At 44.2% G+C, this 15394-nt stretch overlaps 1 protein-coding gene across 2 annotated transcripts in view; it reads left to right on the top strand.

The window, feature by feature from the left end:
• The window catches only part of USP32 (ubiquitin specific peptidase 32), a 1504025-nt gene that overhangs the window by 826627 nt on the left and 662004 nt on the right, over nucleotides 1-15394 (top strand). For both annotated transcript variants that reach the window (XM_086954917.1, XM_086954918.1), the window contains exon 13: nucleotides 3843-4026. In XM_086954917.1, coding sequence (XP_086811043.1) covers nucleotides 3843-4026 — 184 coding nt within the window. The remainder of the gene's footprint in view (nucleotides 1-3842; nucleotides 4027-15394) is intronic.

Here is a 15394-nt window from a genome sequence, read left to right as displayed (position 1 = left end):
TCGCTCCTCTTACTGCTTCATTTCGACCCCCCCCTCAACCCCCAATCATTCTGTGCCAGCCATTGACAGAAGGTGGAAAGCAGACACTTGAAACAAACACACAACTGGGCTGAGGCCAATAGGCACGGGAGATTAAGCGATTTGCCCAGAATCATGGTGCTCAGTCCGACCGCAGCTCTGCAGTGCAGTGCTGCTCGCACCCACGGCTGGGTGTTTATTTGTGGCTGAACACGCTTTCATTGCAAAACACATTCATGCGATGTATTTATTTTATTTCATTATGAGCACTTTTCACCAAACAAGCCTGAGCCGGCCCCCTACATGCTGCAGGCCAGTCTCATTTAGCCTGCGCTTCAGTGTAATCAAGTACTTCGGATGCTGCAATTTATGCACATGTTTTATGTTTTTGGGGGTAACCACGTTTCAAACAATGGTCTTTTAATGTATGCTTAGCGGCACCTGATTCATTTTATTTACTTCAAGCACCTTGTGCGTTTAGTTTCCCCACCCCACCTTGTTTGCTTATGTCGATCTGAGAATGTTGCCAGCAAACTCATTCGCAGCTTTCCTATGGCTGCTTTTAAAATTCCCGTATTTTTCTCGCTCCTCTTACTGCTTCATTTCGCTCCCCCCTCATGTCTTCGCCTTCAAATACTACCCCCACGCCCCCAATCATTCTGTGCCAGCCGTTGACAGGAGGTGGAAAGCAGACACTTGAAACAAACACACAACTGGACTGAGGCCAACAAAGGACAGTGTTCAACATCGTGTATCAATGCCTTGCTGTCACACATGGCTTGTTGGGGGTTTATCTGCATTTCTCATATCTACATCGTATTCCCTAGCACAACAGGGATTTTGTGAAAGTGTGAGTCTTGTCATAGAACATACTTGTTTTCTTTCTCACCACAATGGTTGTATCTGTGTCTCCCCTTGCTGCTCATTCCGTGTTCTCCCTTTTCCGTTCCACCATCTCCTCACCCACCATTTCTTCACCCCCTAACCCTCTCTATGCCCCCTTACCCCACCTAACTCTCTCTTCATGCAATCTCCCCATCTTTCTTTCACATACGTCTGCCCTTCTCCTCCGTCCCAAAGCTGAAGACAATAAATAGGGGGGTCCTCACTAGGCAGAGTTCTGTAAATAACTAGCACAACAGTAGCCCCCCCACACAGCCTCCTTAACCTATTCGTTTGCGTTATAGGGCACACAGTACAGCCTTCTACCGCCACCACTCTACCACTCTCTCCATCAACACTCTACCACTCTATGCGCTACCACTCTATGCGCTACCACTCTATGCGCCCACACTCTAGCGCCCACACTCTAGCGCCCACACTCTAGCGCCCACACTCTAGCACCACCACTCTACCAGCCCACCACTCTACCCTCCAACTTCACCCTCAAAATCCACCATCCAAATCCACCATCCAAGCACTTCTACACCCTCCAAATACACCCTCCGACTACACCCTCTAACTCCACCATCCAACTACACCCTCCAACTCAACACTCCAACTCCTTCCTCCAACTACAAATCCACCCTCTAAAAACACCATCCAACTCCACCCTCCAACTCCAACATCCAAAGACACCCTAAAAATCCACCCTCCAACTACAACTCCAGCCTCCAAATCCACCCGCAAACTAAAACTATGGACTCCAACTCCACCCTCAAAATACAACTCCACCCTACAACTCCACCCTACAACTCCACCCTCCAAATCCACCCTCCAAATCCACCCTCCAAATCCACCCTCCAAATCCACCCTCCAAATCCACCCTCCAAATCCACCCTCCAAATCCACCCTCCAAATCCAACCTCCAAATCCAACCTCCAAATCCAACCTCCAAATCCAACCTCCAACTCCACCCTACAACTCCACCCTCCAACTCCACCCTCCAACTCCACCCTCCAACTCCACCCTCCAACTCCACCCTCCAACTCCACCCTCCAACTCCACCCTCCAACTCCACCCTCCAACTCCACCCTCCAACTCCACCCTCCAATTCCACCCTCCAATTCCACCCTCCAATTCCACCCTCCAATTCCACCCTCCAATTCCACCCTCCAATTCCACCCTCCAATTCCACCCTCCAACTCCACCTTCCAATTCAAAATCCTACATCCAAATCCACCCTCCAACTCCACCCTCCAGCACAACTCCTCAACGCCACAGCACAGCATCACTCAACGCCACAGCATCACTCAACGCCAGAGCATCACTCAACGCCAGAGCATCACTCAACGCCAGAGCATCACTCAACGCCAGAGCATCACTCAACGCCAGAGCATCGCTCAACGCCAGAGCATCGCTCAACGCCAGAGCATCGCTCAATGCCACAGCATCGCTCAACGCCACAGCATCGCTCAACGCCACAGCATCGCTCAACGCCACAGCATCGCTCAACGCCACAGCATCGCTCAACGCCACAGCATCACTCAACACCACTGCATCACTCAACGCCACTGCATCACTCAACGCCACTGCATCACTCAACGCCACTGCATCACTCAACGCCACTGCATCACTCAACGCCACAGCATCACTCAGCGCCACTCAATGCCACAGCACCACTCAATGCCACAGCACCACTCAATGCCACAGCACCACTCAATGCCACAGCACCACTCAATGCCACAGCACCACTCAATGCCACAGCACCACTCAATGCCACAGCACCACTCAATGCCACAGCACCACTCAATGCCACTGCATTACTCAATGCCACAGCATTACTCAATGCCACAGCATTACTCAATGCCACAGCATTACTCAATGCCACAGCATTACTCAATGCCACAGCATTACTCAATGCCACAGCATCACTCAATGCCACAGCATCACTCAATGCCACAGCATCACTCAATGCCACAGCATCACTCAATGCCACAGCATCACTCAATGCCACAGCATCACTCAACGCCACAGCATCACTCAGCACCACTCAATGCCACAGCACCACTCAACGCGACAGCACCACTCAACACCACAGCATCACTCAGCACCATTGAATGCCACAGCAATACTCAGCACCACTGAAGGCCACATCATCACTCAGCACCACTCAACGCCACAGCATCACTCGGCACCACTCAACGCCACAGCATCACTCGGCACCACTCAATGCCACAGCATCACTCTGTGCAACCATTCAACAACAACTGGTTCTAATATGTTGTCTCAATGTTTCAAGCTTTATTACAAATGTCACAAAAAGATGTTAATATTTCACTTCTGTTATTGGATTATCATCACAATAAAATACACTGAACATAATCTTCCCAAAAGTTATTTACAAAAGTTTAAGCTATTGCCATTATACATTACAATAACTTTTATTTAAGTATTAATTATGAAAAAAAGCCATTGTTATTTGTAATATTAATACATCTAAGTCATGTAAATACAACACATATTGCATTACAAATGCTATAGGTGTCACGTTTGCAAAAGTTAAAACTATTTTCATTGTAAATGACAAAGCTATTAATTTCGCGATTTTCAAAACCAAAACAGAAATAAAAAATTTGTCATTTACAATACCAATACCTCAAACTTTCCTAATGCGAGACCTATTGCATTGCAAATGCTTGTTTATCACTGACAGTGCTTCAACGATAGGCAGTAAAGCGGTTTGACTTCCGATTTACCGGGTAATCTGATCTGTACTGTGGAACTATTGAAAAGCGATTGAAAAGTGTATATAACGTAAAGCAATCCATTTTAGAGGTCAATAGCTTTTAATTCTAGGAGAATGTCAGAACAATATTTAACAGTGTTTTCTCACTGCCCACATGAGAGCTGTATTAATTTTTTTTAATGTTTTGTGGTTCTAGGATTGTAAACCTGTTGTGATAGAGCCTGCATCTTTCTTATCTGGGGACAAGAATTCAGTTGGCGCTCCATCTGTGGAACAAGGTGAAGAAAGAATGGGGGTTTCAAGTTTTTTCAACTCTCCAGAAGAAAGATTTTCAGATAATATATCTAGTGCATCAGAAGCCTCTGAGACAACTGGTAGTAGTAAGTAAAGCGTAATTTCTTCTCGCCGTATTTTCATATTGGGTTGTTTTGTATTTTTTGACATTCACCCAAAATAGCAAATGAAAAAATACTAATTGCAGACGCTGGAAACATGTTTATGCTTTTGTTCTATGGTTTAATACACACATGTTCAACAAACTGGCACAGCTTTCTTTCACGGGGAATCCTTTCCAATTCATAGCACTACTGTTTCTATCTACATATTGCCCCAACGATCTTGCCCTCCTACAAAATCATACACCAGGACCGAACCCACAAACCAGGCGAAGAACTCACGATCATGTACAAAAACACCCTTGACTGCACCACAGTCAGCACGCACACAGTCAGCACACACTTTCTGGATAATTATGCCAAATCAATGTGATGAGGCAGTAAATGCTAAAACATTGTTCGTTCACTAGTTCATATGCTCCAAGAGCAGACAAGTAGTTTTGTACCTTTCTCTCTACTACCATTCTTGCACATCGCCTATCACTGTTTTTCCTTTGTTTGAGATTTCAGCATCCCTTGGGAACTTTATCTGGATTGCAAATCTAAATTAAAATGTTTCCCAAGATAACTCAAAAGACATTCCATTATCAAAAACGAGTATCTTTGGGTGCTTGCAGAAGTCTGCATCTAATGGATAAAGTATTTATCTTTTTGCTCAATATCCTTTTTCTCATACTCCTTTATAGACTCTATATTAGTCTCCAAATAGTTGTTATAAAAGCAATACGCTGTATAATTTTACAAGGATCTCTGGGCCTCTAGCTCACCAGTGTCCTCCAGTTTCTGCTTGTTCCACCTTCTCTCCACGAGCTGACAGATCATCGCTGTTTCCTCATACTTCCACATCCTACGAATGCTACACAAGATTTTCATGTAGATCACACTGAACACCAGACGAATGATCACCCAGGCTCTTATCACAAGTAGACTTGAATAAGGAAGCAACCTCTATATCGAAATCCCAGCACATTTCCTACCCCGAATCCAAACCACCCAGAACGACTCCACCAGACTCATCCTGAACATCTCACAAAATAACCACATCTCTCCACACCTCAACAATCTCCACTGGCTCCCAGTCCAGCAAAGATGTAAGTTCTACGTACTCACCCACTCCTACAAAGCCCTCCACAGCACCAGACCAGCTTACCTCAACCACCACCACCTCAACGTCTACAAACCCACCAAATACCTTCGATCTGCATCCCAGGCACGAACACACCTCCCTTGTATCAAGAAGACCAGTTGTGGAGGACACTCTTTGCAGCCAAGACCTGGTACGACCTCCTGGTGTTAATTATTTCCACTGCTACTGATGTAAATCTGCACAAGATGGTGCATGAACCATTTGTGAACCATGCATGAAGGTATATTATTCTTTCTTTGGCTAATGGAGCAAGCCAAGGCTAATGTTTTTGTAAAAAATTTACAGGGAAGCCTTGGAAAAGACTCTGGGGGCCACATTTTGCTTTGCAGACCTATGTTGGACTAGCTCTAAAGGATTTTCTCACGAAGCGCAACCCACACCATAGAACGGAGAACTCTTTTTCTCATTTTCAGACATAATACAGCATCAACACTGTTTGGCGACTTAGTGGTGCTATTTCATAAATCTTTCTTCTTCTTCTTCCTCCTCCTCTTCAGAGCTAATTATAGTTCATAAGAAGGTTTGATTGGATTTCCTGGCTCAGTCCTCGCCTACTTCAAAGACAAACAGAACCTGTTTGTATATGATGACGCACTTTCAACATGCCCTTAAGGTGCTATAATGAATTCAAAATGCTCTCCCTTAATATCTAGTATTCTTCTCTGTTCACATTCTTAATGCAAAAAAACTCCATACCATATTCTCAGAATATAAATTCTTAACCCAAGGTTTTTAAAAAAATTTACAAAAAATTACAAAGAAATAACATGTGAATAACAGATAGATGATAGTCGATATTTTCTTGTTTATTTTCTTGATCATTCTTTCATTTCTTAGTTGCTCAAAGCAAAGTATTTACATTTCCCAATGCATTTCGGTGCAACACCTTCATCAGGGGAATACTGCAAATAATATAATATAATACAATGTTTTCAGACAAATTTGCTTCTGTTTTGAAAGCACAATAGTATCAATAAAGTTTAACAGAAGGAGTGTCAGACGGCACTAATGGTCCCATAACACAAAGAAAATATTTATATGTGTACAACATGTTTATCCTGCTCCTCACTCCAAGTGATCTAAATCACGCATAATGAACACTGCAAACACACTCTATTTAAGTGAAGATATCTGCAATACTACAACCCAGTGTCAAGATCCAACTCCCATGAGAAAATGGTGTGAAAGCAAAAGTGAACCAAACTACTGAGTATAACCGCACAACCCATGCTACCTTAAACCTCCACTCATAAATAACGCTCACCTTCATATGAGCTGAAATAATCAAATGATATACAAAGTCTGGATAAAATGAGTACTATGCGCAGGCTGAAAAAGTAATTAATAAAACATGGGTTATATTCAAATGTACCATTCTATCGCAAACCACGATAATGGCGATTAATCCTTTTGGGGGTGACTGTCAAGTAACCTACTTGCTATTCCTGCAGGCTCTCTCTCTGCATTACTATGATATCACCGATGGTGACCCCTGCATTCAACTGCAAAAGAAAGAAATGATATTTTATTCCAAATCTTGCCACACAGACTCAAATCTAATGTTTCAAGTTTATTTTTATTTGCATAGTTCGTTAAAACCATTGCAACACGAAAATATTTCATTACAACCAATTTTTGTATATAAAAGCTCCTTAGTTACAAAAGCATAACAATTCTATAAAAAAGACTGTACATTGAAAATTCAGGTATTACAAGTCAAGTTTTTAGGCACGCTATAACCATAGTTGCGTGTCATGATTCTAGGATACATTACTTTGTTTATAGACGCACAGGTAAATTTTAAAGTTAGACTTCAGCCAATATTTTGATTTCAGGCAGTTTCTTTGGGCATGCTGTCAAGAATTTTACCAAAGCTCAGTTTAATTGAGGGTCACTTGGGGCAAAGCAAGCCAGAACAGCCTGCCTCCTAGTTCGAATCCCCCGCTGGTTGAATTTGACTTTTAATATTTGTAGCCGTTCATGTGAGAGTTGGTTGCAAGAGCATAATAGATGCAGCAGGTCTTCCGATGCTGACCCGCATAGACGGCACCTAGAGTCCACCTTCTTCTTCAGCCAGGGTGGAGAGTGCTGCGTGCCAGGTAGCAGGCCAAGTCTAAACTTCACGAAGCTTATTTTTGTATGCTTATCATAACCCATGTTAAAATACTTTTGGGCTGCTTGCTCACAGTAAGTATTCAGGGTCATCCAACCATGAGACCTTTCAGCGAGTGAGGCTCTATCCTCCAGCCACGATAGATATTTGACTAATTTCCACACTAGTTTCTTGAGTACACCGGAACTAATGGGGGTTTCCAAAAGTTGGTTCAGTCCCAATTTGTGTAGTCCTTCTTTAAGGTATCTTGCTGTGGGAGAGGTAGTGTATCCGCTTATCTCTTTCCATAACTGGGCATTTAGTGACCCTGAAGCGCCTTTCCGTATTTTATCCCACGTTATGATGTATGCCCCTTGTCTCGTGAGAGATTGCTTCTGAATGCCAAACTCAAGCCTTATTTGCGAGGGGGAGGTGTATTTGGGTAACCCGAATATAATCCTGTATGTGCTTGTTACTGTAGAGTCCAGTAATTTAGCGTCTCTTCCTTTCTGGGTTTCGCTTCCGTAAGTTATTGTTGGCAGTAACTTTGCACGGATCACCTCCACTATGGGCAGAATCGACGGGCCGGTTAATTTGGAGTTCAAAAATTTTAGGGAAGTTGCCAGTGCGATTCCTTTGTGCCTGATGGTGTTTCTCTGTCCTAGGAATTGCCCTCCTTTACCAATCTTTACGCCCAGATATTTATATTCCGTGCTGCTCTCTATTCGGGCGTTGCCCCAGAACCATAATGAGGGTTTTTCCCTTTTTTTGCTCATGGTGATGGTTTTAGTTTTGTCAAGGTTTATCGTTAGACCATTTTCTTTTGAATAGTCCCAGGCTCTCCACATCACTGGAGTCAAGCTATCCAGGCTGAAGAAGGCTGATAGCCAGAAACCGGTCCTTGGATGCTTGATTCCGGTCTAGGAAAGACATGGCTTGGTAGTTTGGGCTGGACTGTTCCCATGAGGCACAGGGTCAAGGCTGATTTGCATATAGCCATTGTCTGACCTAGGGTGGTGTGGAGTGCAAATAAACAATGGATTTAGGCCCAGATCTTTGTACTGGGGTGAATGTAAGACATTGTTCTGCATTCTGTCCATCAACTGTGTTTTTGCAATTTTCACCCCGAGTGGGCTGGGTTTGCTCAGACGTGAGTCCCAGGCTCTCCACATCACTGGAGTCAAGCTATCCAGGCTGAACAGGCTGATAGCCAGAAACCGGTACTTGGATGCTTGATTCCGGTCTAGGAAAGATATGGCTTGGTAGTTCGGGCTGGACTGTTCCCACGAGGCACAGTGTCAAGGCTGATTTGCATATAGCCATTGTCTGACCTAGGGTGGTGTGGAGTGCAAATAAACGATGGATTTAGGCCCAGATCTTTGTACTGGGGTGAATGTAAGACATTGTTCTGCATTCTGTCCATCAACTGTGTTTTTGCAATTTTCACCCCGAGTGGGCTGGGTTTGCTTAGACGTGAGTCCCAGGCTCTCCACATCACTGGAGTCAAGCTATCCAGGCTGAACAGGCTGATAGCCAGAAACCGGTACTTGGATGCTTGATTCCGGTCTAGGAAAGACATGGCTTGGTAGTTCGGGCTGGACTGTTCCCATGAGGCACAGGGTCAAGGCTGATTTGCATATAGCCATTGTCTGACCTAGGGAGGTGTGGAGTGCAAATAAACGATGGATTTAGGCCCAGATCTTTGTACTGGGATGAATGCAAGACATTGTTCTGCATTCTGTTCATCAACTGTGTTTTTTGCAAGTTATGTTTGATATCAGCGTGTAGTTTTGCCCACAAAGTATTCTCTTTGTCCCTTTTTGCATCCTTTTTTTGTTTTTTCAGCAGAGCCTTTTGCTTTTGCACTAGATTTAGTTGTATTATATCTTGAGGGTTCCACCGTAGCTGTATCAATGTGCGATAGATAACTCTCTTGGTGCACTTGATTTCTTTCAGTGCTAATTTCGATATTGAGTTTTCACCGCCAAATCTTTGTTGGGTTTTTGGCTTGGTATTCATTGTGTAGGCTGCCATGGTGTCAGTGAAGCTTTCCCACTTTTTAACCTCGTCTGATCCAGCTCTCAATTCAAAGTGGTCTTTAGCAATTCCCGCCATTCTACAGTGTGTGTCAGGTCCAAATTTGATTCTCTTTAGATTGATGGTATAATCTGCTCCATGAGTGGACCGGCATTGCTCAAACATATCAACTGTTGTTTTAAGGTCGATTTCTTGTGGCCGGTGATCGCTATCACCTTTGTCCCCTAAACGAAATAGGGTAATTTGATGGAACAACTCAAGGGAGACAAAAGTGTAGTCTAGTATAGTGTTTGATTTAGATGAGCAGTATGTTGCTACGGGGGTATTATCACCTCTTGATCTACCGTTTAGTGCTCTTAAGTTCAAGTGTTCCAATTCCTCCAAGGCTGACTGTCCCGTTTTGTTTGCTTGCTTAAGAGTGGCTCCCCTTGCGTTGAAATGTTCCAAATTGTATTTTGTATAGACATTTAGACATTTCGGCGTCCGCAGAGGACCCCATTAAATTTAGGTTTAAGTCTCCTGTTAAAATGAGTTCCATTGTTGGTCCGTCTTTATTATGAGTTTCTACCAACTTACACATTTCTTTTATTTATTTGCCTTTTCACTTTTGTTGCATATAAACGTTAATTATTGTAATGTTGAGATCAGTTGCTCGTATTGAGCTTGAAGAGTATAAGTTTACAGCAAGAGCTGCAGTTGAAGTAGAGCCTAGATCACGGACAATAAGATTTAGTCCACAAGTCAACATATATGGCCAAACCCCCCTCCCCTGAAGATGGCCGTATTTTGCCTCAGCTAATGCACTTATATGGAAGCGTAGAAATCCTTGCAGATGTGGGGGTTCACTCAGCCAAGTCTCCTGTAGAGCCACGATGTCAAAGGCCCTGGTATAGTTGCTAAAATTTGCTTGCCAGTCCGTTCACGTTCCATGAACATATCCGTAGAGATCCCATTGTGTCTGGTCTTTTTTTTTTATTCCGCTAAGTCGTCAATCTTTTTTCTGTTGTTTATTGTTCTTGAGATCCATCTTATGTCGGTATCCCATTTTAATGTTGTTGTGGGGTCTCGATGCATTTCGCATTCTACCAAGAAGGTTTCTCCATCTGTTTTACTTTGCCCCCTGGCTCCTTTCAGTACCGAAGTGGTGGACTTACCATCGGATACCACATTTTCATCTGTGTGTTTTGGCCTCAGAAGGTCGGGATATCCTTGCTTAATATGTGGAGTGATGGTTATCCCCCAGCTCTTAAAAGTATCCCTTTCTTGGTATATTCTTTGTGCGATAGTGGATGAACCCCATGCAGCACGCGTTTTTTCCCCAGACGCGGAGTCATTGCATTTAATAAATTCGATCGAGACTAAATCGGTTGTCGTGATTTCCGCCAGGGATGGTATATGGGATAATAAACGAAGAACGTTGCCGCGGTTCATAATGTCGAACCTGCCCTTGGAGATGTATTCTGGTGTAAACAGCAGTGCTGTCGTTTCCTGCCAGCTTGTGCCATTAAGGTCTTTCTTGCTTGTTTATTTGTGCGGCAGCGTAATTCTGGCGTACCCCTGGTATTCTCTGAGTCCCGACTGCTCCTGTCAATTCGTCGTATTTCCCAGCTTCCGTCGCTGGCTCTCTCAGGTGTTGTTCGGTGCTGATGTAGTTAAGCTCTGAGAGTCCCTCGAGATGCTGTCCCCGACTGTACTCTGAGTTTGTAGAGATGGAAGTTGGTATATCTGTCATCACCTTACTTCGAGGTTGGCGAGAGCTGCTATTCTTTATTTCCCTATGGCCTGTGACCTGGTTAAGATTGGGGTCCTTATTTATGATCGCTAAGTCTGTCCGTATTATATCTTGATTGCCTGAGTTCGCTTTGCTTCCCGCAGAGACATAACCGTTAGTATTAGTATTTTGCAAAAATCCTGATGGCATGCTCTCCTGGTTATGGCCTTGCATCCGACTTGTAATCGCTAAGTCTGTGCGTATTGTGTCTTGATTGCCTAAGTTGTTATTACTTCCCGCAGAGACATGACCGTTAGTAATTATATTTTGCAAAATTCCTGATGGCATGCCCTCTTGGTTATGACAATGCAACTGACTTATCCTTGCAGTTTCTGTTTTAGTGTTTTTGCTGCCTTTTGTAAAGCTGTTCCTTTCCAAGAATGGCTGTGCAAGTTCCGTCTCCGTATCCTCTCCTGTTTGCTCTATCACTGGCATCTGGGGTCCTGACTGTGAGGTTACGACTTAATGCCTCCCTCATATTAGATCCTTTGGTTTTCGTTGTGTCTGGTATTGATGGATTTTCTTGATCAAGCTCACTCTAGGTTTGTTGTTTTCCCAAAGAGGCGCATAAATCCATTTTATTCGCAAATTTGTTTTTGGTTCCGGCCTTTGCGATTTTTGCTCGTCTTTGTTTTGCGTTCAATTTGTATTCCCCTATCACCTCTTCTGGAGTCACTGCCACTTTATTTTCAATCTTTGTTTTCTGACCAGATATTTTGTTGTCTTCAGATAGTGTTTGTTTGGTCGTAATGGGATCAATCTCGCCATTTGTAGATGCTAGTTGGTGAGTTGTCGTGCCTTTATAGTTTCTAGTTGAATGCTTTTCCACTATTGACTCTGGGTGATTAAAGGTTGCGCGTTTTTTTACTTAAGCACACAGGTCGTTTAGCATTGTTGGAAGAGTGGCTAGTTTATTTACGATTGGGCTACAACTGCAGTTTTGGCTGTTTGCTAAGGCGTAATCCTAGATGCTCTGCAGAGAGGTATTCAGTGTTCCTAGTTTACTGTCAGTTGCAACCACGGACATTGCCAGGGTGTTCATTAGAGTCAATTGCGGGGCTTCTACCAGGAGTTGCACTGTTTTTAATGAGCTTGCCGAAGCATTCCCATTTTCCGATTGATGCATATTTTCAGATTGTTTCTCAGGTGCACTCTTTGGACAACCTGGTGCATTTGATTTTGCTTGCAAGCCCTCTTCTCTTTTCTGTAACATGTGCCCCTCCTGCTTCTCCACCTTTGTACCTGCTATGATGTTGTTCCTACCGTTGTCTTGAGAGTAGGTTTCAAGAAGTGCCTCCCATTCTTCCTTATCAAGGTCTGAGAAATTGTCCTGACTTTTGCTCACATCCAGGTTGCTCCGTCCACCATAATAGGCTGTCACGGGATTATGTTGGGGTAGTGGTATGACAGACAGTTTTTTATATTCAAAGCCCTGTTTTGCATTAAGGATTTCAGGAGAGCCTTCTAGCTTTTTTATATTTTCCTTTGCCTTAGTGGGCGAGAATGATCTTTCATTTACCTGTTGGTTTTCTTCTTGACTGTCTAGCTCATGGATGCTTAGAGCTTCTAATGTGACACAGTTACCCCTTATGGCCTTGTGTTGTATTTTGCTCTCAAGGAGAGGAGTGTTTAAAATGACAATTTCTTCGAGGCACTGAGGCCCTTTTCTTTCATCAGTAACTCTCAGTCGTTTCTTTCATCAGCGAGTTCCCGGTCGTCTCCCATCTTTATATACGTCTCCCTTGTTGGTTCCGTCGCTTCTTCCATACGTTTATTTTTTGCCGTCTCAGACCTCCAAGTGGCTGAGCTAGCCAGAACTTGTGCGGTTGTTGTTTCGTTTGTTCATTCAATTATTGGTAAAATAAGTGGGCTGTTTAGACCCGTAGCCTCCGCCCCACTGCTTTGAAGTGTAGTTCCGTCGCCCTCTCAACTTCCAAGTTGATTTAGGGGTTGGAAGGGAGGCAAAAGGCCAATTGTAGGAGTGGGGTCTGAGAGAAGAGTGCCACCAGGATTTTTTAAGAAACAGAATTTCGTGTTTATTTTAGGCTGAAAAAAGTGATTCTTTGAACCTCGTTCCCCTAAATTTGATTTGTTTGTGTTGCCTGATTTTTTAATATTTGGGGTTAGTTCAAGTATTGCATCAGATGTTTGAGTAGCTGGTCTGGTTTTGACCTGTGGTTCGCCAATAGAGCCGGCGGGTGCTTTCAGCTTCCTTTTCTGCTTGCTGGAATTATTAAAAGATGTAACTCCACTGCGCACACGTCCTGACCTCATGCTCGGTGATGGTTTGATAATTTGATAATGTAATATAACTCCCACAAGGAAAGAGTATTGCGATGTTATCAGATGTTCCCGATGTTCACGGGAGTCCTCCTGCTGGTCCCCTCTCTTGCCACTACTAACTATGCCAGGAGGAAAAGAGCTTGCACCCTCGTGGCCCTTGCGTTACCAATGTATTTGCAGCGTATCCCCCACGGCTCCTGCTCCTACTGCAGTTGAAGGTGAGGTGATTGCAGTACGTTGCGTTGTCGATGCGTTGATGAGCTGCCTCGCAGCCTCGCAGCCTCGCAACCCCGCACCCCCACGGCCCCCTGCTGCCTTTAAAGATCTGCATGGCTCAGGCCTTAATGAGTGGTAACGAGGGATGGCCTCCCACGAGCAGGCGAGTCAATCAAGCAATCAGCGCTGTGAGTGAGTTAGTGAGCTGTGGGAGGTGGTAGCGGTGGTGGCGCTCCCAATCTTGTCAGCCCCTCCACAACACCACACCGTTCTCTGCTCACCAGCCTCTCGCCTTCACGCTTCCATCTCCCTTGCTCTTCCTTGCTCCTGGTCGCCTGCAGCCTGGTCACCTGTAGCCTGGATGAGCGCCTTTCTCGCCACCCTGTGGACTCGATTCTAATGTGAAATGGCCCGATTTACTAATGTTATACCTGGTCAAAAAGTTATCCCCGCTGAAAGGAAGCTTCTCTTTCCTGCGTACTCAAAGTAAACTTGGAGACCAGCCCCTCGCTATTTAGTCCCACGTGTTATGTCTTGACAGATACGTCAAACCTTGAAAATGGAAAACAGACTCTGTGCTTCCGCTATTTCAAAACGTAAATGCTGGAGTGGAAACATCCACCCAGCCTCGTACACACAGACAAAAGGTGTCCAAATAATAAATAATAAAAATAATAACAGCCAGACTGTTGATTATATTCAGTGGCCGCAGTGAAAATAGACTAGTATCATATCCATCCTATAACATAAGTGAAGGTATTTAATGCTGAAAGCGAACTGTTAGTTTGCTGCAGTGACCACAATAACAAGCATTTACAATGCAACGGTTTCGCCTTTTCAAAAGTTAGAGCTATTGGCATTGTAAATGACACATTTTTTATTTATGTGTTGGTTTTGAAAACAGATAAATAAATGGCATTGTCATTTACATTGCCAATAGCTTAATCTCTCGCAAGTGTGAGACCTATTTTACCCTACTGGACGAGCTCAGCAGACGGCAATTACTACCACACACACACACCCACAGCCACAGACACCAAGAGCCACAGACACCCAGAGCTACACACATTCTGGGTATGGGGCCTGCATCAGCCCCATTGGAGACCCAGGAAGAGTTAATCCTGGAAACGTTCTTATCCTTGCGGGAGGCAGTGATGCTCGATATGATGACTGCGGCTTTAATAGGCAGAGAACTCTCTTGACCTTTCGGTGGCGATGGGCAAGTGAGGAACCCAACATGCAGGCGGGACGGGCAAGGTGGCCTACCCTGAAGTATGGGTGCGCGCAGCAAGTCACCTGCCCTCGTCGCCATTTGCTGTTTTGGCCACAGGATAACACACTGACACGCACCCTTAAAGATCTGTACGCTTACGGTCACAGCCTCTTTATTGACCTTATGACGCATTTCTGGCCCTTCTTACCCACACAGAATTTGAGGGGATACCCAGACTACATAAAAATACACTTCCCCATACTTGTGTTGCCAGTGCTGCACATTCACAACACACTACAATAACCGTTCCAGCTACTTCATGTAGTAAACTCTGCAAAATACTCTGGTCTTCCACTGCTGCACATAACTCCAGTGGCACTGTTAATAGGTTACTTAGAGCTGGTTGTTTATGGGTATAATTTCTTTACAAATAAAGTACACAAATGGCGTGTTTGTTTATGAAAATAGCCGGAATTTGTTTGGACGTCAAAAGTACTGAAATAAAATATTTTGATGCAATCATTATAAGTAGGCTTGTACTCACTTAAAAGTGGTGCCTTGGCTTGCACTCTGCTTCATGAATACCAACGCACT

Source organism: Lissotriton vulgaris, chromosome 2_1, assembly GCF_964263255.1.
Source record: "Lissotriton vulgaris chromosome 2_1, aLisVul1.2, whole genome shotgun sequence".
Classification (NCBI taxonomy): domain Eukaryota; kingdom Metazoa; phylum Chordata; class Amphibia; order Caudata; family Salamandridae; genus Lissotriton; species Lissotriton vulgaris.
The sequence above is the reverse complement of the archived record's forward strand: the minus strand, read 5'-3'. Positions and strand labels throughout refer to the sequence as shown.